The sequence below is a fragment of the Pan paniscus genome, chromosome 20 (genome assembly GCF_029289425.2).
Source record: "Pan paniscus chromosome 20, NHGRI_mPanPan1-v2.0_pri, whole genome shotgun sequence".
NCBI classification, from domain to species: domain Eukaryota; kingdom Metazoa; phylum Chordata; class Mammalia; order Primates; family Hominidae; genus Pan; species Pan paniscus.
Genome location: NC_073269.2, coordinates 6,893,922 through 6,920,559, shown reverse-complemented (window position 1 = coordinate 6,920,559; position 26,638 = coordinate 6,893,922). Strand labels below are relative to the sequence as shown.

The window sequence follows — 26,638 nt, the reverse complement described above, 5'->3', positions numbered from 1 at the left end:
CGGGGATCTGCCTGAGGCTGCAGAGCACTGCTGAAGTGGACATCCAAGGAGGGGCTGGCTGGACTGAAGAAAAGTCTCTGGGGACAGCTGGCATTGAGTCTTATCACACTGACATTGGACCAGTCACAGCGGATGGGGATGTATATATATATTTTCAGATGCTGACTTCATTTTGTGTGTGTGTAGAATTGCAAAATTCAATTAATGTCACTAGTAAACTCCTGAAGTAATATTTATAACTCCTATCACTGGAATCCAGTGACCAAAATTATATAATAAAAATCGTATAATAAAAATGTGAAGGCAGAAGCATAGAACATCTTCTGTTGTGGGTTGGTTGGAGGTGAGGACTGAGCTGAAGGCTGATATGATTCATGTGTGTTTGTTCTAAGGCTTTTGCAGAGTTTTTCACTTCCTGTTGATCTTTCCACTGGAATTTTAGAATTATTTTATCAAGCTCTTTCCTCTCTACAACATTTTTGTTGTTTTTCACTTCTTTCTGCATTTTCTACCTTTCATCTGGAATTATCTTTCTCTAGTTTTACCTTTTAAAAGGCAAGTCTGTTGGTGAGAAAGTCTGGTTTTGTTTATCTGAAAATGCCCTTATTTCCCCCTAATTCTTGAAGGATATTTTCACTGGGTCCACCTAATTGCTGCTGTTTTTTCCTCTGGCAACTTTTGTTTGTTGATTTTTGTTTGTAATTAACTGATTTTATCAAAGTCCAATTCAAATGCAGTAAGATGAACAGATCTTAAAGATACAGTTTGATGGATTTTAGCAAATGTGTACACCTGTGTACGCCAACAGCTCAACCAACATAGAGAACATCGCCATCACCCTAGAAGTTATTTCATGGCCCTTTCTAGCCAACACCCTGGCAAGAGGCAGCAACCTCTGTTTTCATTTCTATCACCATAGTTTTGCCTATTCTTGAACTTTATATAAATGGAATTATATAATATGCACCTCTAATATCCAGCTTCTGTTGCTTTACTTTTTTTATTTTTGAGAGGCATTTATTTTTTAAATATTTAATATTAATATTTAATATATTAATATTAATTAAATACTAATATTTAATATTGAATAATGTATTATCTTTTATTTTTTTAGAATACATTTATATTTTTGAGAATCATACACGTTGCTTGATCTCTCAATAGTTTATTCTTTTTTTGTGTGCAGCCGTATTTCATTGTGTGAAATGCCATGGCTTGTTTATTCTCTCGTTGACAGGCATTTGGGTTGTTTCCAGGTTTTGCTGTTATGAGTAAAAGCTTATGAACATCTCGTACAAGTCCTTTTATGGAGACATGTTTTTATTTATCTTGAGTAAATCCCTAGGAGTGGAATTGCTGGGTCATAGGTGAGGTATGTGTTCAGCCTTATAAGAAACTGCTAAGCCATTTTCCGTGGTGGTTGTACTATTTCACATTCCTGTCAGTAATGGATGATGCCTCCAGTTCTTCTACATCCTCCCAAATATTTAATGTTGTCAGTCTTTTAAATTTTTGCCACTCTAGTGGTTGAGAGGCAGTCTCTCTTGATGACTTTAATTCATATTTCCTTCATGACTAATCATTAGACACCATTTCATGTGCTTATTGGCCATTTCTCTGCCACTTTTTAGGACATTTCTTTTGCCTGAGGTTCTAGGGATTCTGAAATCTGTGGCTTGAGGTCTTTTTATCAGTTTTAGAAAGTTATTGGTCATTTTCTCTTCAAAGATTGTTCCTGCTTCATTCTCTCTCTCCTCCTTCTGGTGTTCCAATAACACGTATATTATACGTCACTGCATCTTCTATGTCTTTTGCTCTTTCTTCTGTAGTTTCTTTCCCTTTGTGTCTTCTTGCTTCATTCTGGATATTTTTCTCTGTTCTGTCTTCCAGTTCACTAATTTTTATTTCTTCCATTGAGTTCTTACTTTTCAGATATTGTCATTTTCTCCATATCCACTGGTTCCTTTTTTTCCCTATTCCAATTTGCTGCTAAAATTCCAATCTCATCTTTTTATCTCCTTGAACGTAATTAACACAATTAATTTAAAGTCTCTGTCAATTCCCAGTATATGGAAACCCTGTGGGTCTCTTTGTAGTGCTGGTTATTATTATTATTTTTTTTTTTTTGAGATGGAGTCTCGTTCTTTTGCCCAGGCTGCAGTGCAGTGGCGCGATCTCGGCTCACTGCAAGCTCTGCCTCCTGGGTTCATGCCATTTTCCTGCCTCAGCCTCCCGAGTAGCTGGGACTAGAGGTGCCTGCCATGGCGCCCGGCTAATTTTTTGTATTTTTAGTAGAGACCGGGTTTCACCGTGTTAGCCGGGATGGTCTTGATCTCCTGACCTCGTGATCCGCCTGCCTAGGCCTCCCAAAGTGCTGGGATTACAGGCGTGAGCCACCGCGCCTGGCAGTGCTGGTTATTTCTGCTGATTTTTGTTTATGTGGTCCTGGCTCCTCGTATGTCTTACTTGCATGCCAGATATTGTATTGTGCATTTTTTTTTTTTTTTGGGACAGAGTCTCGCTCTGTTACCCAGGCTGGAGTGCAGTGGCACAATCTCGGCTCACTGCAAGCTCCACCTCCGGGGTTCACGCCACTCTCCTGCCTCAGCCTCCGGAGTAGCTGGGACTACAGGCGCCTGCCACCAAGCCTGGCTAATTTTTTGTATTTTTAGTAGAGACGGGGTTTCACCATGTTAGCCAGGATGGTCTCGATCTCCTGACCTCGTGATCCACCCACCTCAGCCTCCCAAAGTGCAGGGATTACAGGCGTGAGCCACCGCGCCCGGCCTGTATTGCGGATTTGCATGTAGAAATAATTTGAGGCCTGGGATCGTATTATTTTCCTCCAGAGGGGATTTATGTTTACTTCTTCCAGGCATTTGGGGCCACCAGCAATCTCACATCACCTTAATCCAATATTAGGGATTGAGATTATTCAAAACTCTGCTGTAGTTGCTATAAGGACCTGTCTGCTTCCTCTTGATCTTTACTCCTTTTTTTTTTTTTTTTTTTTTTTTTGAGACGGAATCTCACTCAGCTGCCAAAGCTGGAATACAGTGGCACGATCTCGGTTCACTGCAACCACCGTCTCCCGGATTCAAGCGATTCTCTCATCTCAGCCTCCTGACTAGCTGGGATTACAAGCGCCCGCCATCATGCCCAGCTAATTTTTGTATTTTAGTAGAGACGGGGTTCCACCATGTTGACCAGGCTAGTCTTGAACTCCCGACCTCAGGTCATCCACCTGCCTCGGCCTCCCAAAGTGCTGGGATTCCAGGCGTGAGCCACTGTGCCCAGCTGTGACCGTTGCTCTTACAGTGCAATATTAAGTTGTCCCAATTCACACCAAGGGGGAATTTACCAAGCCGTCTCTCCTCAGGAAACCCTGGACCTCAATTTCTGTACCCTTGGCCTCGTGAAGCTGATAGAAATATCACTCGGCCTCTCAGCAAACCCTCCCAACCCCAGGAAAAAGTGACCCCAAACCCAGGCTCTCTTGCGATCCTCCCCTAAATCCTGGCTGGAAATTCTCCATTATCTTAACAACCCTAACCCTGCAGGCCCTTGAGCAGATGCTTTGACATTCTGTCCAGCTTTTCTTTCTTTTTTGAGACAGGGTCTCACTCTGTCACCCAGGCTGGAGTGCAGTGGCACAACGTCAGCTCACTGCAACCTCTGCCTCCTGGGTTTAAGTGATTGTTGTACCTCAGCCTCCCGAGTAGCTGGGACTACAGGCACCCGCCACCACATCCAGCTAATTTTTGTATTTTAATAGAGACGGGGTTTCACCATGTTGGCCAGGCTGGTCTCAAACTCCTGACTTCAAGTGATCCTCCCACCTCGGCCTCCCAAAGTGCTGGGATTACAGGCGTGAGCCACCACGCCCAGCCCTGTCCAGCTTTTTTTTCTTTATTTGAGACAGGGTCTCTCTCTGTCGCCCAGGCTGGAGTGCAGTGGCACAATCTCAGCTCACTGCAACCACTGCCTCCCGGGTTTAAGTGATTCTTGTGCCTCAGCCTCCCAAGTAACTGGGACTATAGGCACACGCCACCATGCCCAGCTAATTTTTGTATTTTTAGCAGAGATGGGGTTTCACCATGTTGGCCAGGCTGGTCTCAAACTCCCGACCTCAAGTGATCCTCCCGCCTCGGCCTCCCACAGTGCTGGGATCACAGGCGTAGCTGCCGCACCTGGCCATGTCCAGCTTTTCTAGTGGACCTCATCAACAGAGTGGGTTTGTCCTTAGCTGCTAATCCACCATTGTGCAAGCCAAAATCTGCCAATAGAGATTTTTAACCCAAAGTCCAAGTCGTTTAGAAGGAGGTCATGGATATTCTAGATCCTCTTGATCTTAGAGCCACAGGATGACAAATGGGGACCCATCCTCAGCCTTGAGAGGAGCCCTCTCATCTTCCAGCTGAGGAAGCCAAGACCCAAAAACCAGGAGCAGAGCCAGAGTGTGAGCCCGGATTTTCCATTTCCAGGCAGGCACCGTGTGGTCCCTCTTCAGGAGCAGGTGTCAGCCTTTATCCCTTGAACAAGATCCCTGGCAATGACCTCACCTCTCCCTGAAACCTGAATGTTCTGTCAGTTCAGCAAGAGGCTGATGCAACTCACAGTCCCCAGAGGCCCTTTTGTCTCTCATCGAGTCCATAAATGACACGGAAATGATCTAAGCATGACTGGTCACCCTGGACTTCTGGAACTCATCACGGAGCTTACAAGACTCTCCTCTCACCTTTACCCTATGGCTCAGAAGAAGAAGGGATTTGCCCAAGCTCATGCTTTAAGTTCAACAACACAAAAACGGGCCGGGCGTGGTGGCTCACGCCTGTCATCCCAGCACTTTGGGAGGCCCAGGCAGGTGGATCACCTGAGGTCAGGAGTTCGAGACCAGCCTGGCCAACATGGCAAAACCCCGTCTCCACTAATAGTACAAAAATTAGCCGGGTGTGGTGGCACATGCTTGTAATCCCAGCTACCCAGGAGGCTGAGGCAGGAGAATCGCTTGAACCCGGGAGGCGGAGGTTGCAGTGAGCCGAGATGGTGCCATTGTACTCCAGCCTGGGCGACAGAGTGAGCCATCATCTCCAAAAAACAAACAAACAAACAAACAAAAAAACCCACCAACACAAAAATGGGTAATTTCAGGACACGCAGTTTGTGGCTCTATCCCGAATCCGATCCATGCTGGTTTTTAATCTGATCAGCTTCCAGCTCTGCCCAGGTCTCTCCAGGGCCTGCGGCGGGGGGGCTGTTGCAATTCCCTGCTGCACCTCAGCCTCAGGGCAGGTCAGGGGAGTGGCGACAGGGTGCAAGTCCACGGGGAGTGAGATTTCTCAAGAGCTCCGGGCAAACCGGCCCTTCCACATTCGCTGGGTGCAGGATGTTCCAGCCACCTTGTCTTTCCCGCAGCTGTGTTTATATTTGGCAGTTGCCACAGGTCCCTGGAAGAGGGTTCTCTTCCTGCCTGCCAGACTCTGGAACCCCTGTTTCCTCACACAGGAACCTGGGGGCCAGGCCTGGTGCAGAGATGAGAGTGTCCCTCTGAGAATTCCAACAGAGGTCACTGGGGCTCAGAGAGGGAAGGAAACTTTCCCAAGGCCACACAGCTTGGTAGAGCCAGGGCAGATTTCTGGCCTACCACCTTCCCGAGTTCCCTCCTCTGTGGGAGCTGTGGTCTCACTCCCTTCAAATGCGACAGGGCTGACATCTGGGGGAAGACTCCCGCCCTGTGGGGCCTCTCCTAGTCACAAAGCGTTCTGGGATGCTAATAAAATTAAAGCCCTTTTGGAAACACCCCTGTATTTACTTTTTTTTTTTTTTTTTTTTTTTTTTTTGAGACCATTCTCCTGCCTCAGCCTCCCGAGTAGCTGGGACTGGGACTACAGGTGCCCGCCACCGCGCCTGGCTAATTTTTTTGTTTTTTTTTTTTTTTTAGTAGAGACGGGGTTTCACCGTGTTAGCCAGGATGGTCTCGATCTCCTGACCTCGTGATCCGCCTGTGTCGGCCTCCCAAAGTGCTGGGATTACAGGCGTGAGCCACTGAGCCCGGCTTTTTTTTTTTTTTTTTTAGACAGGGTCTCACTCTGCCACCCAGGCCGGAGTGCAGTGGCGCAATCTTGGCTCACTGCAACCTCCACCTCCTGGGTTCAATCGATTCTTGTGCCTCAGCCTCCCGAGTAGCTAGAATTACAGGCACGTGCTACCATGTCTGGCTCATTTTTTTGTATTTTTAGCAGACGTGGGGTTTCACCATGTTGGCCAGGCTGGTCTTGAACTCCTGACCTCAAATGACCCACCCGCCTCAGCCTCCCAAAGTTCTGGGATTACAGGCATGAGCCACCACGCCCAGCATATTTTCATTCAGTACCATTTATTTTTGGGGCCTTCAGTCAGCTGGGGGCCTTCAGTCAGCTGGGTTCAAACTCTGCGTTTTGCCTAAGGGAACCACTCTGAGCTGCAGGATTTCTCCTGATAAGGGAGTTCCATAAAGGCCTAAATTTTTCCCCCAGGGGACACCTGTCCAAGTCTGGGGACATTTGTGCTTGTCATGACTGTGGGCGCCCTGGGGGGGGGGGTTCCTGGCATGGAGTGGGTGGAGACCAGGGGTGCTGCCCAGCACCCTGCAGTGCCCAGGACAGCCCCACCCCAGAAAAGGATCCAGCCAGAGGGAGAGGGCCTGTACTGGAGTGAGTGAAACTTCCCGGTATAGATCAGGTCTCTTTAGGATTTTAGGAACTTCGGAGTTCAGCCCATTTTGCAGACTGGGGCCCTAGGCTGTGTCTCTCTTTACTGACACCACTGTCAATTTTGTCGCAGTTTTGGGTCTTTGTCTGCTCAGCCATCTGCTCAGCAAACGTTTAGGCCACACCTCCTCACCTCCTCTCCTCCTCCCAGTGGGGACAGGTTCCAGGGCGGGGGCACAGCTCCAGAGGGGCGATGCCTCCAGGCAGGAACCCAGGCCCCCTTCCTGGAGGGATGCGCGACACCAAAACTCCCTCTGCACCCCCAGATGAGGGCCAGGGGGAGTGGTGACGTCTGAGTGAGACACAGCATTGGGCTGACCTCAGGGTCCCGGTTCTGATAGTGTCTCATAGTCACAGGTGACGTCGCCCTGGAGGGGACCGGGAGAGGGTGCGTGGGGCTCCCTGGACTATGTTTGCAACTGCCTGAGTCCATAATTGTTTCAAAATAAAAAGTTAAGATAGGGCTGGGAGCAGTGGCTCACGCCTGTAATCCCAGCACTTTGGGAGGCTGAGGCGGGTGGATCACTAGGTCAGGAGTTTGAGACCAGCCTGACCAACATGGTGAAACCCCGTCTCTACTAAAAATACAAAAATTAGCCCGGCGTGGTGGCGCACGCTTGTAGTCCCAGCTACTCAGGAGGCTGAGGCAGGAGAATCGCTTGAACCCAGGAGGTGGAGGTTGCAGTGAGCCGAGATTGTGCCACTGCACTCCAGCCTGGGCGACAGAGCGAGACTCCCTCTCAAAAAAAAAAAGTTAAGATAAACGATATTCAATAAACCTATAATAGATTATATAACTATATAGTACATATATACAGATATAAAATAGTAATCTAAATATATTATAAATACAAATATAAAATCAATAGCAAACAATGTAAATGTCAAAATAGAAATCAAACTATATAATTAATAATGTATAAATTATGTAAATGATGAATAAATATAAAATATGTATGCAATAAGTGTGTAATACAAATACTAAATACTAATAAAACTATATATTAGTAATACAAAACTGATATGAATGTATAGTGAATGAATCTTCAAATATGTAATAAATGCATGATAATGACATAAATATAAATATGAGTATAAATATAAATATGAGTAAACAAATATATAAAATATATAAATATGTAATAAATGTATAATATTATACTATATTATAACATAGTATAAGTTTATATTATAAACTAATAGTAGACCAGGCGCGGTGGCTCACGCCTGTAATCCCAGCACTTTGGGAGGTCGAGGTGGGTGGATCACCTGAGGTTAGGAGTTTGAGACCAGCCTGGCCAACATGGTGAAACCACGTCTGTATTAAAAATACAAAAATTGGCCAGGCGCAGTGGCTCACGCCTTTAATCCCAGCACTCTGGGAGGCCGAGGCGGGCGGATCACAAGATCAGGAGATCGAGACCATCCTGGCTAACACGGTGAAACCCCGTATCTACTAAAAATATAAAAAATTAGCCGGGCATGGTGGCGGGCGCCTGTAGTCCCAGCTACTTGGGAAGCTGAAGCAGGAGAATGGCGTGAACCCTGGAGGAGGAGGTTGCAGTGAGCCAAGATCGCGCCACTGCACTCCAGCCTCGGAGACAGAGCCAGACTCTGTCTCAAAAAAAAAAAAAAAAAAAAATTGGCGTGGAGGCAGGCACCTGTAATCCCAGCCACTCGGGAGGTTGAGGCAAGAGAATCGCTTGAACCCGGAAGGCGGAGGTTGCAGTGAGCTGAGATCGCGCCACTGCACTCCAGCCTGGGCAACAGAGCGAGACTCCGACTCAAAAAAAAAGAGGCAGAGCAATTGCTTTCATTCTAACTTTTCACTCTTACACATAACACAATTATAAACGCCCTTCTATATGTAGATTTTTATTTCTTTTCATTTTTTGCCCTCGGGATAACTGCCGGAGCAAGGGGTTAGAGGGCGGCTGCTCCCTGGGGGTCCCTGTGGTCCCACCTCCCTCCCTGCCGGTGCTGCCAGCTCCTGTCCTGCGGTTTTGTTCAGCCCTTGTGTGCACTAGAGCCTCGTGTCTGATCAGCTCAGGTCTGCTCTGTTTCGGGGCTGGTCACCCTTCCTTGAGCGACCACAGATTTCCACTATGTCCTGGGGTTGGGGGGGTACCCTCATCCTTCTTGACTTTCAGGCGCGAGTGGGATTTTTCTGCACGAGGCGGGCTTAGACTCGGGTGTGGCTAGGAGCCTTTTGCTAGGAGGCCAGCGCGGGGCCGGGCGGCGTCCCTCTTCGGTTTTATTTTTGGAGAGCCTGGCCTGGAGCCTTGCCTGCCTGCAGGGGCCTGTGCACCGAGGCAGAGCCCGACCGTCAGGACGGAGCCGTGGGGACTGTGTGCACCTTTGACCACCTGGCCCTGCCCCCGGAGCTGCCTGCTGCCGCCCCTCCCACAGCTTCCCCGGGCCACGGGCCCCGAGGCAAGCTCATTCAGGTCGGGGTGCCCGGCACCCGTGCGCCTCTGCAGGGAGGCAGCTGGGAGGGGCGTTCCTGGCTGACTCAGCGCGTGGCCAGTTCTGCTGCTGTTGGCTTAGTCCTCTGCTGGGGGCATGGCTGCTCCTGAGTCAGTGCCGGCTGGTGACACCACCGAGACGGGGACTTAGGGAGGCGACTGCATGGGTGATGCAATCTGTGTCTGAGTCTCGGCATCTCAGCCCGAGCATCCACATGCACGCCCGTGCGCACACACACGCACACGCATGTACACATGCAGACACATGTACACACCCACGCACGCACATATCCACGCACCTACAGTGACATATACACACGCCCACACACATGGACACACCCATAGTGACATGCATGCCCACACACATGTGCGCACACGCACATGCAGTGCCGCATCCACACACGTGCACACACACACGTGCACACTGGCATGCATGTCCACACACATGCACGTATGCAAATGCACCTATGCACACACTCATATGCAGGCGCACACACGTAGATGTGTACATGCACTCATATAGACACAGGCACATGTACACACATTCAAGGATGCACACTCATGCATGCTGACATGCACACCCATGCATATGCAGGTACACATACACATGCAGATATGTGTGCACACACACGCATATATGCACACTCATGAATGCCAGTATACACATACACACATACATGCACACGCAAGGTACATATACATGCACATGTGCACACACATACATGTGCACACTGACATGCACACCACGTGTACACACATACGTGTACAGTCACATGTGCATCATTGACATACATGCAAATAAACATAGACACACACACACACACAGCGCAGTCCTCTCTGGCCTTCCTGGCAGGCCTGGGTTATTACCCAGCCCAAAGGGAGCATCTCGCAGGGAATTTCGCCCAAAACAGAAAAGCCAGCACGGCTCAGGGCCTGATGCTCACATGGAAATTGCGGGGGGTGGCTGCCCAGGGCAGCAGGGGCCCAGGGTCTGGGTGGACACTCCTGACTGTGGATGCTAAATAGGACCCCCTGGCCTTCCAAGGAAAACAGGAGGTGGGGCCAGCCCGTTTGTTCTCTGCGTGCACGTATTTTTAGCACTGAGTAATTTAGGTATTTTTAAGCCCAACCAAGGGCGGTTTTCCCTGAGTTGGATGTTTTGTGGCTGCTTTGAAGCTCTCTGGAATCAGAGCCCTCTGAGCGGCCACACGTGGGCTCTGCCTCCAGAGCAGACAGATTGGGCCTTCTCTGCCCCCAAAAAGTGGGGGTGGGACGTCTGCTGGAAACCAAGGAAGCTGGGCGGTGTCAAAGGGATTTTTTGTTTAATTGACCCTTTTATTGAGATCGCCGTGGAGTCACAGCCAGTGCTAACAAAGAATGTAGAGGAATTCTGTGTGTCATTCCCCGGCCGTCCCTGGTGGTGACATTTGGTAAAGCTATGGGCAGGATCGCAGCCAGACAGTCACACACCCACCAGCCTCACTCAGGTTCCGCAGTATTCAGTGTTGTGCGCGCTGGCGTGTGAGTGTGTGAGACTCTTTGTGAGTTTATCACTCATGTAGGCTTGTGGATTCATCACCGTAGTTGAGGCACTAACAGGGATCGTTCATGTTGCCCTTTTATTATTTATTCAGAGATGGGGTCTCACTAAGTTGCCCAGTCTGGCCTCAACCTCCCAGGCTCAAGCGATCCTCCCACCTCAGCCTCCCAAGTAGCTGGGACCACAGGAGTGCGCTACCCATGCCCAGCTAATTTTTTAATTTTTTGTAGAGAGGGGCTCTTGCTATGTTGCCTAGGCTGGCCTCAAACTCCTGGACTCAAGTGATCCTCCCATCTCAGCCTCCCAAAGTGCTGGTATTATAGGCAAGAGCCACCGTGCCTGGCTGTGTTGCCCTTTTATACAGAGACCTATCTCCCTCCCAGCCCCTGCCCCTCCCTGATCCCTGGCAGCCGCTAATCTGTTCTCCATTTCTAAAATTTCGTCCTTGAGCGGGGCATGGTGGCTCATGCCTGTAATCCCAGCACTTTGGGAGGTCGAGACAGGCAGATCACTTGAGGCCAGGAGTTTGAGACCAGCCTGGCCAACATGGTAAAACCATGTCTCTACCAAAAATACAAAGATTAGCCAGGCATGGTGGCGCATGCACCTGTAATCCCAGCTACTCAGGAGGCAGAAGTGGGAGTATCGCTGGAGCTGGAGAAGCGGAGCTTGCAGTGAGCTGAGATCGCGCCACTGCACTCCAGCCTGGGCAACAGAGCGAGACTCTGTCTAAAAAAAGTCCTCTTAAACACATTACACAAACAGAAGCATACTACACATCCCAGGCCCTGGAGATTCCCCTGCGGTGTGGTATGCATGGACGGTCCTTTCCTTCTTTTTTTTTTTTTTTTTTTTTTTTTTGAGACAGAGTCTCACTCTGTCCCCCAGGCTGGAGTGCAGTGACACGATCTCTGCTCACTGCAAGCTCTGCCTTCCGGGTTCACCCCATTCTCCTGCCTCAGCCTCTCGAGTAGCTGGGACTACAGGCGCCCGCCACCACGCCTGGGAGACGGGGTTTCACCATGGTAGCCAGGATGGTCTTGATCTCCTGACCTTGTGACCCAACCGCCTCGGCCTCCCAAAGTGCTGGGACTACAGGCGTGAGCCACCGCGCCCGGCCAGTCCTTTCCTTCTTATCACTAAGTAGGCATTTTTTGAGAACTCTGGAATCTGCCTTGACTTCTCTGCGGCTGCCTGGCTCTGCAAAACAGCGATGCCATGAGTTATGACAGAGACAGGGTGCGGCTTAATTAACTGCTCACAGATGCCCGGCTGGGACTGCGGCTGCCCAGGACTCTTGAACCTGGCCCCTGCCCCTGCCACCCCCATCAGCACCAGTCCCCTCGCTGGGTCCTACGAAGCAGGTTTCTCTAGGCTGGACACTGCTGACACGTGGGGCTGGATCGTTCCCTGGAGCGGAGCCGTCCTGGGCACTGCAGGGTGCTGAGCAGCATCCCTGGCCTCCACCCACTCCCTGCCAGGAGTACCCCCAAGTCATGACAGCCACAAATGTCCCAGACATCACCCAGTGCTCCACGGAGGGCAGAGTCACCCCCAGATGAGATCTGGGGATTCCACAGACTCCCAAGAGACTCTGCGTCCTGTGATCATTGGCCCTGTTGAGGTCCTGGGTTTTTCCAGGAGAATTCAAGAAGCAACAGCATGGGCTCCTGACTGGTTCAATATGAAGGACACGGAGGAGAGGCCGGGCTCACGCCTGTCATCCCAGCACTTTGAGAGGCCGAGGAGGGTGGATCACCTGAGGTCAGGAGTTCAAGACCAGCCTGGCCAACATGGTGAAACCCTGTCTGTACTAAAAATACAAAAATTAGCCGGGTGTGGTGGTGGGCGCCTGTAATCCCAGCTACTCGGGAGGCTGAGGCAGGAGAATGGCTTGAACCCGGGAGGCAGAGGTTGCAGTGAGCCGAGATCACGCCACTGCACTCCAGCCTGGGGGACAGAGCAAGACTCCGTCTCAAAAAAAAAAAAAAAAAGACACGGAGGGGGACAGTCACCAGGGGTTCTGCTGTGATCCCTGCCCTGACCCAGGGTCTCCCCTGGGTACTATGGATATCGCGTTCGGATCCTTCCCTGGCGTGGGGCCGTCCGGGGCACTGCAGGGAGCTGAGCAATGTCCCTGGCCTCCACCCAACCCACTCCATGCCAGGAGCACCCCCCACAGCCACAGATGTCCCCAGACATCACCCAGTGTCCCCTGGAGGGCAAGAACCCCTGCCATGGACTGAGGCAGGCCACCCAGGAGCCTGCGTGGGTCCTCCCTTCTCCAGAGGGCCTGGCCTATTGCCTTTGCCCTTTCTTTATTTTTTCTTTATTTATTTTTTTGAGACGGAGTCTTGCTCTGTCACCCAGGCTGGAGTGCAGTGGCGCCATCTCGTCTCACTGCAAGCTCCACCTCCCGGGTTCACGTCATTCTCCTGCCTCAGCCTCCAGAGTAGCTGGGACTATAGGCACCCACCACCATGCCTGGCTAATTTTTGTATTTTTTTTTTTTTTTTTTTTAGTAGCGATGAGGTTTCACCGTGTTAGCCAGGATGGTCTCGATCTCCTGACCTCATGATCCACCTGCCTCAGCCTCCCAAAGTGCTGGGATTACAGGCGTGAGCCACCACGCCCAGCCTGCCTTTGCCCTTTCATTCTCTCGTTCTGCAAACTCCCACAGAGGATTGTGACGGCTGACCGCGTGCCAGGCTCTATGCTGAGAGTTAAACGAGTGCCAGCTCTGTGTACACGGAGGCCCCTGGTCCCCACCCAGAGGCAAAGTGGCCGTGCCTAGAGTCGGGAAGGTTGAGCCAAGGCCGGGCGCCCCTGCGGCCACCCAGAGGCCTGACCTGAACTTTGACCCACACCCCTCTGCTTCCCCCACAGCTCTCTGGACAACGGGGCCCAGAGCTGATGGCAGACAATGTCAGCCACTAACAACATAGCCCAGGCCCGGAAGCTGGTGGAACAGCTACGCATAGAAGCCGGGATTGAGCGCATCAAGGTGAGCCCAGTGGGCATCAGGAAGAGGAGGGGAGAGACCCTTGGGGGCCCCGCAAATGATGGACAGGAGGCTCGGCAGGAGGGCAGAGGCTTGCACCCCAACTGTGTCTCTTGCTGTGTGACCTTGAGGCCCTCCCTTAACCTCTCTGAGCCTCCATTTCCTCGGCAGAAAGAGGCAGCTGATCTAACACCTATCTCCTGCCTTCGTGCAGCAATGTAACGTGCTTTGTAAACACACTGGGGCCCCGTGGAGACGGTCATCGTGACAGAGCGCTTTGTCGTCCTCATCTGCATTGATCTGTCCAGCTCCTTGGCAATGACAGATGCAAATTAAACTGAGAGACACAGTCCCAGGCGGGAGGAGACTGCATGTCCTATCTACTTTTTTCACTTCTGTGTTGTTTGAAGGATTTGTTTGTTTTGTTTGTTTGAGACGGAGTCTTGCTCTATCACCCAGGCTGGAGTGCAGTGGCGTGATCTCGGCTCACTGCAACCTCTGCCTCCCGGGTTCAAGCAATTCTCCTATCTCAACCTCCCAAATAGCTGGGATTACAGGCATGCACCACCATGCCTGGCTAATTTTTTGTATTTTTAGTAGAGACGGTGTTTCGCCATGTTGCCCAGGCTGGTCTTGAACTCCTAACCTCAGGTGATCCGCCTGCCTCGGCCTCCCAAAGTCCTGGGATTCCAGGCGTGAGCCACCATGCCTGGCCCGTTTGAAGTTTTTTACAAGGATCACACTTGAGGCTGCGCCTTGTCGAGAGAGATTTATTTTAAGGCAAGTTCTGAAATCTGCAGTGTAGGCCAGCAGGCTGGAGACCCAGGGAAGAGTTGGTGCTGCAGCTGGAACCCCAAGGCCACCTGGAGACAGAGTTCCCTCCTCCTGGAAGGACCCCAGGCTTTTTCTCTTAAGCCCTTCAACTGATTAGATGAGGCCCATCTGCATTACAGACGGTCACCTGCTGTGCTTGAAGTCTACGGATTTAAATGTGAATCACATCAAAAAAAAAAAAAACTTTTGCATGCGAGGCACAGTGGCTCACAGCTGTAATCCCAGCACTTTGGGAGGCCGAGGCAGGAGGATCACTTGAGGTCAGGCGTTCAATTCCAGCCTGGGCAACAACATAGCAAGACCCCATCTCTACAAAATAAAAAACAGGCTGAGCGTGGTGGCTCACACTTATAATCCCAGCACTTTGGGAAGCTGAGGTGGGCAGATCACCTGAGGTCAGGGGTTCGAGACCAGCCTGGCCAACATGGTGAAACCCCATCTCTCCTAAAAATACAAAAAAAAGATTACCCGGGTATGGTGGTGCATGCCTGTAATCCCAGCTATTTGGGAGGCTGAGGCAGGAGAATCGCTTGAACCTGGGAGGCGGAGGTTGCAGTGAGCCGAGATCGCACCATTGCACTCCAGCCTGGGGAACAGAGCGAGACTCTATCTCAAAAAAAAAAAGAAAAAGAAAAAAGAAAAAACAACCTTCACAGCAACATCTAAAAAAACATTTAACCGGCCAGGCACGGTGACTCACGCCTGTAATCGCAGCACTTTGGGAGGCTGAGGTGGGCGGATCACAAGGTCAGGAGTTCGAGACCAGCCTAGCCAATATGATGAAACCCCGTGTCTACTAAAATTACAAAAAAATTAGCCAGGCGTGGTGGCAGGCACCTATAGTCCCAGCTACTTGGGAGACTGAGTCAGGAGAATAGCTTGAACCTGGGAGGCAGAGGTTGCAGTGAGCTGAGATTGCGCCCTGCCCTCCAACCCCAAGCGACAGGGTGAGGCTCCATCTCAGAAAAAAAAAAAAACAAAAAAACATTTAACCAAACGCTGGGGCACCATGGCCCGCCCTAGTGCACCCATAAAATCAGCCATCACCCCACGTATCCACTCAGAACTCAGCTCTCCAGCACCTGTCACCAGCTTGTCATTATTGGCCACGGGAATTTATTAGGAAGGGGTGACCGGCCCTTGCTTTGCTCCCAGCGGGGAGGCGGACAGAGTCGTCCCTGCTGGCCAGGTGGCACAGGTGGTTCTGATCGGCCAGTGGGCCTCCCTCCAGCGCAGCTCTGAGCCCTCCCAGACCCCATCACGCTGCTGCTGGCCGGGATCCAACCAGGAGGGGAGGGGTCTGCCTCCCACGAGGTGTCTGAATGTTCCAGCAATCTGACTGCTGAGGACAGACCTGAGCATTCAAAGCATTCCTTCGGGCTGAAGAGAGAGAAAGCCCTGGTTGAAGTGGTTTTCCTTTTATGAGTGGGTGCCAGCCCCCAGCCCGGGCGGAGGGCAGTGACTCATCCTGTCCTGTTTGATGTTGAGGAGGGGCCCCCACCGCCCCTTTGAATGTCGGGCCTCGGGGGGAGCCAGGATTTGACCCGTCCCCACTCCCAGTCCCGCCTGAGGTTTTACATCCCCAGCTCCAACGCGGCGACCAGAACCACAGAACCTCAACGGCGACGATCTTGGGGCTCACCAGCCCAGCGCAGTGGGCATGGGGGGTGGTGCCAAGGGGCCACGTGCTGGAGCCACAATGCCGGCTATTTTCGGGGTCTGGAAGCTATTTCTGTCGTCCAGGAGGGCCGCTTCCCACATAGAAGTCTAGAAAGCAGGCCAGGTCCGAGTCATCACAGGCTGCGGCCGGCGGGCTCACTCTGTGGGCATGAGCGTCCCCCGGCTTCCCAGCTGGGCAAGACCCCAAAGCTGTCCCACAGGCTCCTGGCCGTTTGAGGGGCCCAGGTCCCAGGTATCTTGGGGTCCAAAGGAGGACAGAGGATCTGGGATGCAGAGGTAGTGGCCAGGCGAGGCGGCTCATGGCTGTAACCCCAGCACTTTCAGAGGTCTAGGCGGGAGGATCGCCTGAGCCTAGGAGTTTGAGACCAGCCTGAGCAACATAGTGAGACCCTCATCTGTACCAGAAAATTATTCTAAAAATTATGGCCAGGCCAGGCACGGTGGCTCATGCCTGTAATCCCAGCACTTTGGCAGGCTGAGGTGGGCGGGCCACCTGAGGTCAGGAGATTGAGACCAGCCTGGCCAACATGGTGAAACCCCGTCTCTACTAAAAATACAAAAATTACCCTGGCGTGGTGGCGTGCGCCTGTAGTCCCAGCCACTTGGGAGGCTGAGGTGGGAGAATTGCTTGGATCCAAGGGGCGGAGGTTGCAGTGAGCCGAGATCACGCCACTGCACTCCAGCCTGGCTGACAGAGTGAGACTCTGTCTCAAAAATATAAATAAATAATAAAAATAAAAATTATGGCCAGGTGTAGTGGCTCACTCCTGTAGTCCCAGCTACTCAGGTACTCCCAGCTGAGGCGGGAGAATCGCTTGAGCCCAGGAGGTGGAGGCTGCATTGAGCTATGATAGCACCACTGCATTCCAGCCTGGGGGACAGAGCGAGACCCTGTCTCAAAAACAGATAACAAAGGCACCTCCGTGAAGCGACACTGCGATCCTTCTCGGATCATCCCCTCATCTCTGCCACGTCTAATCCTCCCCCTGTGATCGCCCTCTCGCCTTCCAGGAAAGAAAGCGAGGAGAGAAAGGTCGCTGAGTCCCACAGAGACACAGTTACCGGTTACGGGATGAGATCCAGGGCCAGACGGACGTGTCCCCGTGTAGTCTGACCCAGGACACCGGACATCCCAGCCCCAGCCCTGCTGGGGTGAGCTAAGCGGGGAGTGGCAGCGGCACCCCCAAAGGCATGGCCAGGAGAGACGGGCGTGTAGCCTGGGGCGGGCTGGCAGCAGCCCGGGGCAGGGAGTCCCTCCTGTGACTGGAAGCATCAGCCCCTCAGAGGGTTGGAGTCATCAGGGGGTTCAGGCTGCAAGAGAAACATGGAGACGGGCTTATCTCGTCCTCACCGGGCCCAGCCCCCTGGCCGGGTGTCACCGTGAAACCTCCCTCAAGCTCATCAAATGTGCAGGCAGCGTTTTCCTATCAGGACCTTCCTTCCTTGGGGTGAGAATGAGGTCTTGGACTCCGAAAGCGGGGTCCATCTGTCCCTGACCCTTTGTGTTCAAAATCTGGCAACGCTTGCTGAAGGAAGCTCAGCCTTTTCTTTTTTAAAAAAATATTTTTTAGGCCAGGTGCCGTGGCTCACGCCTGTAATCCCAGCACTTTGGGAGGCTGAGGCAGGTGGATCACTTGAAGTTAGGAGTTTGAGACCAGCCTGGCCAACATGCTGAAACCCGTCTCTACTAAAAATACAAAAATTAGCTGGGCGTGGTGGCAGGCACCTGTAGTCCCAGCTACTCAGGAGGCTGAGGCAGGAGAATTGCTCGAACCCGGGGAGCAAGAGATTGCAGTGATCACACCACTGCATTTTTCTTTTTTTAATTTTGGGAAAAGACACACATAAATTTATTTATTTATTTATTTATCTTAATTGAGACAGGGTCTTGCTCCATCCCCCAGGCTGGAGTGCAATGGTGTAATCTTGACTCACTGCAGCCTTAACCTCCCAGGCTCAAGCAATCCTCCAGCCTCAGCCCCCCAGTTAGCTGGGACTACAGATGCCCACATCACTATGCCTGGCTCATTTTTGTATTTTTTGTAGAGATAGGGCCTCACTGTGTTGCCTAGGCTGGTCTCAAACTCCTGGGCTCAAGTGATCCTCCCACCTCCGCCTCTCAACATGTTGGGATTACAGGTGTGAGCCACCGCACCTGGCCAAGACACATATAAAGTTTACCACTAGTGATATTTAATATAGTCACAATGCTGTGCACCCAATCACGTTTATTCCAGGACATTCCATCACCCCAAAAGGAAACCCTGTCCCCCATCAGCCATCACTCCCCAGCACCGGCACTCACGCATCCCCTTCCTGTCTCTGTGGATAGGCCTGTCCTGGACATTTCATAGAAATGGGATCACATGGCCGGGCGCAGTGGCTCACACCTGTAATCCCAGCACTGTGGGAGGCTGAGGCAGGCATATCGCGAGGTCAGGAGTTCGAGACCAGCCTGATCAACATGGTGAAACCCTGTCTCTACTAAAAATACAAAAATTAGCTGGGTGTGGTGGTGCATGAAGGTAATCCCAGCTACTCGGGAGGCTGAGGCAGGAGAATCACTTGAACCCGCGAGGTGGAGGTTGCAGTGAGCCGAGATCGTGCCACTGCACTAGAGCCTGGGCGACAAATAGAGTCTCTGTCTCAAAAAAAAAGAAAGAAATGGGATCACACACTGTGTGGCCTTCTGTGTCTGGCATCTCTCACTGAGCGTGAGGCCCTTGAGATGCATCCACGTTGTGGCCTATGTCGGAGCCTCGCTCCTTTTCATGGCTGAGTAATATTCCAGCGTGTGGACGGGCCGCACTGTTTGCCCACGCCCCCGTCGATGGGCTCCTGAGCTGTTTCCGCCTGTGGCTCTTGGGAATGGTGCTGCTGTGAACCCGGGTGTGCCAGCCTCTTCTAATATCTCCTCTGTCTCCTCCTTGTGCTCAAACACAGGTCTCTAAAGCGGCGTCTGACCTCATGAGCTACTGTGAGCAACACGCCCGGAATGACCCCCTGCTGGTCGGAGTCCCTGCCTCCGAGAACCCCTTTAAGGACAAGAAACCTTGTATTATTTTATAACTGTGTTCTCATATGTTCTCTCTCTCTCTCTCTCTCTCTCTCTCTCTCTCTGTCTCTGGCAGGGCATCATTCAGTAATTAGCTCAAACAAAACATCTCAAGTCCCCAAAACCTTTAATTCCAAAAGAAATCCCCCCTCTCCCCGCCAAAAAAGGCGTTCCCACCGCCCAGATGGGGTAGAATGGACCTTGTAGGTGGAGATGGATTTTCAGGTCCGACCCCATGGCCCTCTCAGTTTGGGCCAAAAGGGATGGAGGCTTTACGGCCACTTCCCGTTCGGAATAACTGAAATCCCCCAGAGATGGGGTAACAATTTTTTAAAACTCTCGATTGCCGTTTCAATTGTGGACCGGCGCCGAGGGGGAAAGGGAGGTGACTTCGCCCGGTGGCAATAGTTCCGGCAGAATTGGCCATTGGTAAAAAGACTTCATAGGGTCACTGGAATGCTTTGTGTTGTTTTTAAGTAGAGGTAAAATTGAGATGGGGGGCGGGAGGTGACATCATGAAGTTTTTTGGAAATATCTCTTTATTTAAAAAATTGTTACTCCATACGGCTAAACTCGGATTGTGATGGTTGAACCCGTCGCTAAACTGCACGATCCTGCAATGAATGCACGATGGAGTGTGGGGGTCGGGAGGGGGCTTCGTCTATGAAAAGTTGCCAAGTGTGACTCCCCTGCATGATGTTAGCCATGGGTCCTTTCTGCAGGGTCCCCTCTGTGCCAGAAATGGGTTTTCGGGACTTGCCCCAGGGAAGCCGTCACCGGCCCGGCCCATCATGTTTTTGGATTTTTTTTTTTTCTTTTTTTGAGATGGAGTTTCATTCTCGTTACCCAGGCTGGAGTGCAGCTGCATGATTTCAGCTCACCGCAACCTCCGCCTCCCCGGTTCAAGCGATTCTCCTGCCTCAGCCTCCCGAGTAGCTGAGACTACAGGCGTGTGCCACTACGCCCGGCTAATTGTTGTATTTTTAGTAGAGACGGGGTTTCACCGTATTGGCCAGGCCGCTCTCAAACTCCTGACCTCGGGATCCGCCCACCTCGGCCTCCCAAAGTGCTGGGATTACAGGCGTGGGCCACCGCGCCCAGTGTGTTTTAAGCATGAGGCATCCGCATGGCTGGGAAAGGCTTTGACCATCCTTGGCTCTTCCAGGTTGTCCTACCCTCTGACATCCACCATAGACGTTTTTCAAACAGAAAATGCAGGCTGGGGAGCCGCGGCAGGGCGGGTGGGGCTACCCTGTGCTGCTGTGTGTACAAAATTGTTCCATGATCTTGGAGTGACTCTGAAGGACTCTGGGAGGTGAGACGTTGTCCCGGAGATCAAAACGTCCGCTCAAAACGTTACCCTGTCGCTCGAACCCGATCTTTTTGCTTTTCCACCCCCCGTGCAACCCAGGACGGCTGTCTGAGGCCGGGAGATGCCTTAGACGCAGGATGGGCCACTCCTCCCAGCGGCAAGTGGAAATCGAAGATGTCATGGGGTCGGGGGGAGGCTTCTGAAAGATGACTGCGTCCTCCTCTGCGGCACGGACGGGAGCAGGTGCAGCCACATCTTCCAGGGCCTGCCGGCATCACCTGCGGCCACACCTGAGATGGACCCCACGCAGCCCTGATCGCAGGAGGCCTGGCCGCCCCGACCCCCTCCACGGGGCTGGCCTAGAAGCAAGTAGTAGAATAAAACTAGCCTAGTCCTGTCCCTCCGGCCCCAGTGGAGACGGGCGCCTAAGAACCCGTGCTGAGAGGGTTCCTGGACGGCCCCCGGGTCCTCCGTGCAGGCCCGTGAGGCGGGGATCCCTGCTTGGCTCACTTCCTGAGCTGGTGACTGCCAGGGTTCCCACCTCCCAAGGCTAGCTAGAGGGCTCCGTGTGTGTGTGCAGGTGTCGGGGGAGTGACCTCCACTCCTCAACCTCGGGCAGCTCCCACAGGCCACAGCCGGGCTCCCCACCCCCGGCACCCAGCTCTCTACGGCAGGTCCAGGAGGGCTGGGGCTTCGGGGAGCCCTCCCCGCCAAACCTGCTGTTGGCCCAGGAGAGCCCCAGAGGCTCCCGGAGACTGCAGCCTCCTGTGGTTGGGCTGGGAGCCGGCGGGGTTTGGGGTGTGGGCGTCCCCACCACGCATAGCAGGAATGGCAGGAAGGGACAAAAGCCTATTCCAGAGACCCTGGGAGGACCCCAGGCAGGGAGAGCCCGCCTGCCTCCACCCTTTCCAACGAGCCATCTTGGTAACTGGGAACAAACACACCCCACCCCGTTTTTCCTTAAAAGAGGCCTTAATCCCCGAGCCCCCGCTGCCAGGGCAGAGGGAAGAGGGGGCACAGCTGTGCCAAGCCCGGCCCCACTGGTGTGTCCTCACAATGTGACCCCAGAAATGCCAGCAGGGAACGGAGGCTGCTGCAGAGACGCAGCCCCAGGCAGCCGGGGCTCCTAGGCTGGTGCAGATGGTGGGGTTAAACGGGCTGAGCGTTCCAGGTAAACTGAGGCTCGGGGAGGGGAAGGACAGGCTGGCCTCTCCTTCACTGTCCACAGGGCCTTGGGTTCCCTGAGCTGTCCAGACCCCACCATCTCCTGGACCCCAGGGAGGCGGCCATTGCCAGAAGCCTGTGGGTTTCTTTCTAGCTTGGGGGATTAAAAAAAAAATTCTCCACTTTTTTTTTTCTTGAGTAGACTTCAGTGACCACACTGTGGAAAATACCTTTGCAGACATGGCACCCGAGTGCACACACCGACCGCCACATGTGCTTTTCTGCCGGGAATCCCTGGGGTGAACGCATGTTTTATGGGCGTTTCCAGGAGCGCGCGTGCACCTCCAGACGGGGAGCTGGCGGGCGGGGGTGGCAGCAGCAGCTCTAGCCTTGGGGGGACAAGCCTCTCTCAGCCACGCCAGGGGAAAAGAGAGTTAAGGACACTCACCCCCACCCACGCACACACAAGGCAGCGTCGGGTGGGAGAGAGAAGGCCGTTTCTCCTTCTGTAGCCTGGGTCTCCCACGGGCCTTCCCCAGTGCTGAGCGAGACACCAGTTGCCGGGTGAAGGGCCACAGCGGGCCAGGCCCCGACCCTGTCGTGACCCACCTGGGCACCTTCCCGGACCAGCTCCGCCTCCCCTGCCCTCCTCTCTCCAGGAAGGAGCCAGAACCCTCACCCCTCTCCCACCCTCCCCAGGGGTAACCCCAGGCCAAGCACAGATAGCTCAGCTGCGACCTCTGGCCTCTGGGGACATAAACGGGGCAGCTGGGCCAGGGCGGAAGGTGCTCCTGTTTCCCTCCTTCTGCGTGGTCCCTTTGACGGGCCGGCCACCGTGTCCGAGGCGCAACGCTAGGCCTCCAGGCCACGCATCCATCTCCAAGTTAACAGCCCCTGTCCTGCCCAAGTTCTGGGGCAGGTAGGAGAGGGCCGTCACACACCTGTCCGCCCGTGAGTGACCCGGGGGGGCTTCCGGGTGGAGGTGGCGCCACCACGCCCTTCCTCAAGGGGTCACTTATTAAAAAGTCCACAGCCTGAGGCCGGGCCCTCTGCACAGAAGCCATATGCCGGCCAGCCGCGCCTCCTCCTCTGTCCACGGAACCGTTGCCTATCTAACCTTTGTAAAGACCTGTCTCCTGTTAACAGCCGCCGCCTGTGGTTCTAGCAGGTTCTATGCCATCTGCATTGGGATGTCTGGTTGTTTTTATTTCTGACTTTTTTAAAATTCCAGGTGTGCCGCACCCACTTTCTCGCAGTGTTTTAATATTGTGTGGAGTTGTAGATACCACGTGAATTCATACACAATAAAAAGCCTCACTCTCCCTTTTCTCCTGGCTCTGGGCTGTTCCTTCTCTCTCTGGCCCGGGCCTTGCTGGGGAGGGAGCTCCTAGCATGCAAGCAGATGCCCCAGGCTTGGCTCCAGGCATGGGGACCCGCGGCCCCACACCATCCCGTCCACCCTCCCTTCACCGGCCCAGGGAAGAGGTAACAGGAGGGGACCCCTGGAGGCAGCACCACAAACCAGGGACGTTCAGGCCCAATTGGGCTTTCGGATTTGTACTTAGAACATCTAGGAGGGGCCGGGCGCGGTGGCTCAGGCCTGGAATCCCAGCACTTTGGAAGCCCGAGGCGGGCGGGTCACCTGAGGTCAGGAGTTCGAGACCAGCCTGGTCAACACGGTGAAACCACGTCTCTGCTAAAACTATAAAAATTAGCTGGGCGTGATGGCAAGTGATTATAATCCCAGCTCCTCAAGAGGATGAGGCAGGAGAATTGCTTGAACCCAAGAGGCAAAGGCTGCAGTGAACCAAGATCATGCCACTGCACTCCAGCCTGGGCAGCAGATCAAGACTCCATCTCAAAAAAAAAAAAAAAAAAAAAAAAAGGCCGGGCGCAGTGGCTCACACCTGCAATCCCAACACTTTGGAAGGCTGAGGAGGGCGGATCATGAGGTCAGGTGTTCGAAACCAGCAAGGCCAACATGGTGAAACCTTGTCTCTACTAAAAATACAAAAAAAAAAAAAAATTAGCTGGGCGTGGTGGTGGGCTCCTGTAGTCCCAGCTACTCGAGAAGCTGAGGCAGGAGAATCACTTGAACCCAGGAGGCGGAGGTTGCAGTGAGCCAAGATTGCGCCACTGCACTCCAGCCTGGGCAACAGAGTGAGACTGTGTCTCAAAAAAAAGAAAAGAAAAGAAAATCTAGGAGGAAGGCTGGGCTCCATGGTTCACACCTGTAATCCCAGCACTTTGGGAGGCTGAGGTGGGCGGATCATCTGAGGTCAGGAGTTCGACACCAACCTGGGCAACACAGTGAAACCCCGTCTCTACTAAAAATATAAAAATTAGCTGAGTGTGGTGGCGGATGCCTGTAATCCCAGCTGCTTGGGAGGCTGAGGCAGGAGAGTTGCTTGAACCCAGGAGGCAGAGGTTGCAGTGAGCCGAGATCGCACCACTGCACTCTAGCCTGGGAAACAAGAGTGAGACTCCATCTCAAAACAAAACAAAACAAAGAAAGATTAAGAAAAGCTTTTGGGCTCTATGCTGGCAGCAACACAGGAGGATACAAGCTGTCACATGCTGCCAAAGGACCTCTAAGTGGGTACAACCTTCCTAGAAAGTGTTTTGGCGGCTGGGCGCAGTGGCTCATGCCAGCTATCCCAGCACTTTGGGAGGCTGAGGCAGGTGGATCACCTGATGTCAGGAGCTTGAGACCAGCCTGTCCAACATGGTGAAAGCCCGTCTCTATTAAAAATACAAAAATTAGCTGGGAGTGATGGCGGGCACCTGTAATCCCAGCTACTCAGGAGGCTGAGGCAGGAGAATCACTTGAACCTGGGAGGTGGAGGTTGCAGTGAGCCGAGATCGCACCACTGCACTCCAGCCTGGGTAACAAGAGCAAGACTCCGTCTCAGAAATAAATAAATAAATTAATTAATTAATTAAATTAAATGTAAAATGTAGGAGTTGTGTAACCATCACCTCTGTGTAGTTCCAGAATACTGTCATCACCCCAAAGACATCCCATCCCCATCAGCAGTCACTCTCCACCCCTCCCCAGCCGCAGGCCACCGTGAATCCCTTTACTGTCTCAGTGGATTAGCCTGTCCTTCGCAGTTCACATAAATGGGATCATGTATTGTGTGGCCTTTTATGTCTGGCACCTCTCGCTGGCCGTGACGTCCTCAGGGTTCATCCAGGTGCTAGCCTATGTCAGAGCTTCGTTCCTTTTCATGGCTGAGTAATATTCCTTTTTCCAGACAGACCACCTTGTATTTATCCATTATGATTTGTATTTAAGGACATGGAAGATGCTTAAATATTAGGTTGGTGCAAAAGTAATTGTGGTTTTCACCTTTTTAACGGCAAAATCGCAATTACTTTTGCACCAGCCTAATAATATAGTCACTGAAAAACTTACATGCAAAATCGTACACATTATTAGCAATGGGTTTTTTGTTTTATTTTGTTTTGTTTTTTGAGACGGAGTCTCGCTCTGTCGCCCAGACTGGAGTGCAGTGGCGCGATCTCAGCTCACTGCAAGCTCCGCCTCCTGGGTTCACGCCATTCTCCTGCCTCAGCCTCCCAAATAGCTGGGACTACAGGCACCCGCCACCACACCCGGCTAATTTTTTGTATTTTCAGTAGAGACAGGGTTTTACCGTGTTAGCCAGGATGGTCTCAATCTCCTGACCTCATGATCTGCCCGCCTCGGCCTCCCAAAGTGCTGGGATTACAGGCGTGAGCCACCGCGCCTGGCCTTGTTTTATTTGTTTTGTTTTGTTTTAATGCACAGAAAAAAAGACATGGGAAATAAGCCAAAAAGGTTTACAATTTCTTTTCCTGGTCCCCAAAAGAAAATATAATAACTATAGAAGTTACATAAAATAGGCCGGGTACAGTGGCTCACGCCTGTAATCCCAATGCTTTGGGAGGCCGAGGCGGGCAGATCACCTCAGGTTGGGAGTTCAAGACTAGCCTGACCAACATGGAGAAACCCCGTTTCTACTAAAAATACAAAAAAATTAGCTGGGCGTGGTGGCCCATGCTTGTAATCCCAGCTACTCGGGAGGCTGAGGCAGGAGAATCGCTTGAACCTGGGAGGCGGAGGTTGCAGTGAGCCGAGGTCGTGCCATTACACTCCAGCCTGGGCAACAAGAGTGAAACTCCGTCTCAAAAAAAAAAAAAAAAGAAGAAGAAGTTACGTGAAATCATACAGGATTCAAAAGTCATCCTTGGCTGGGCACTGTGGCTCATGCCTGTAATCCCAGCACTTTGGAAGACTGAGGTGGGCGGACCACCTGAGGTCAGAAGTTCGAGACCAGCCTGGCCAACATGGTGAAACCCCGTTTCCACTAAAAATAGAAAAATTAGCTGGGTGTGGTGGCATGCACTTGTAGTCCCACCTACCCAGGAGGCTGAGGCAGGAGAATCGTTTGAACCTGGGAGGTGGAGGTTGTAGTGAGCTGAGATCACGCCACTGCACTCTAGCCTGGGCAACAGAGCGAGACTCTTGTCAAAAACAAACAAACAAAAAAACACAAAACACACACACACACACACACACACACACAAAGGACATGGAAGATGCTTAAATAATATCCATTGAAAAACCTACATGTGGCCGGGTGCGGTGGCTCACGCCTATAATCCCAGCACTTTGGGAGGCCGAGGCGGGCGGATCACGAGGTCAGGAGATGGAGACCATCCTGGCTAACACGGTGAAACGCCGTCTCCACTAAAAATACAAAAATTAGCCGGGCGTGGTGGCGCACGCCTGTAATCCCAGCTACTCAGGAGACTGAGGCAGGAGAATGGCATGAATCTGGGAGGCAGAGCTT

General features: G+C 52.3%; 2 protein-coding genes across 3 annotated transcripts in view; both read left to right on the top strand.

Annotated features, from left to right (window-relative positions):
* The window catches only part of GNG7 (G protein subunit gamma 7), a 198,204-nt gene extending 175,076 nt beyond the window's left edge, over nt 1-23,128 (top strand). For both annotated transcript variants that reach the window (XM_063600752.1, XM_008972591.6), the window contains exons 4-5: nt 13,641-13,758; nt 19,213-23,128. In XM_063600752.1, coding sequence (XP_063456822.1) covers nt 13,678-13,758; nt 19,213-19,338 — 207 coding nt within the window. In that variant the 5' untranslated portion in view covers nt 13,641-13,677 and the 3' untranslated portion in view covers nt 19,339-23,128. The remainder of the gene's footprint in view (nt 1-13,640; nt 13,759-19,212) is intronic.
* Nucleotides 20,774-23,128, top strand: LOC106634052 (uncharacterized). The gene is given in 4 exon segments (XM_034946222.3): nt 20,774-20,820; nt 21,256-21,406; nt 22,016-22,257; nt 22,259-23,128. Coding segments are annotated over 4 exon segments (687 nt in total). The 3' UTR covers nt 22,506-23,128.
* Nucleotides 23,129-26,638: the final 3,510 nt, after the last annotated feature.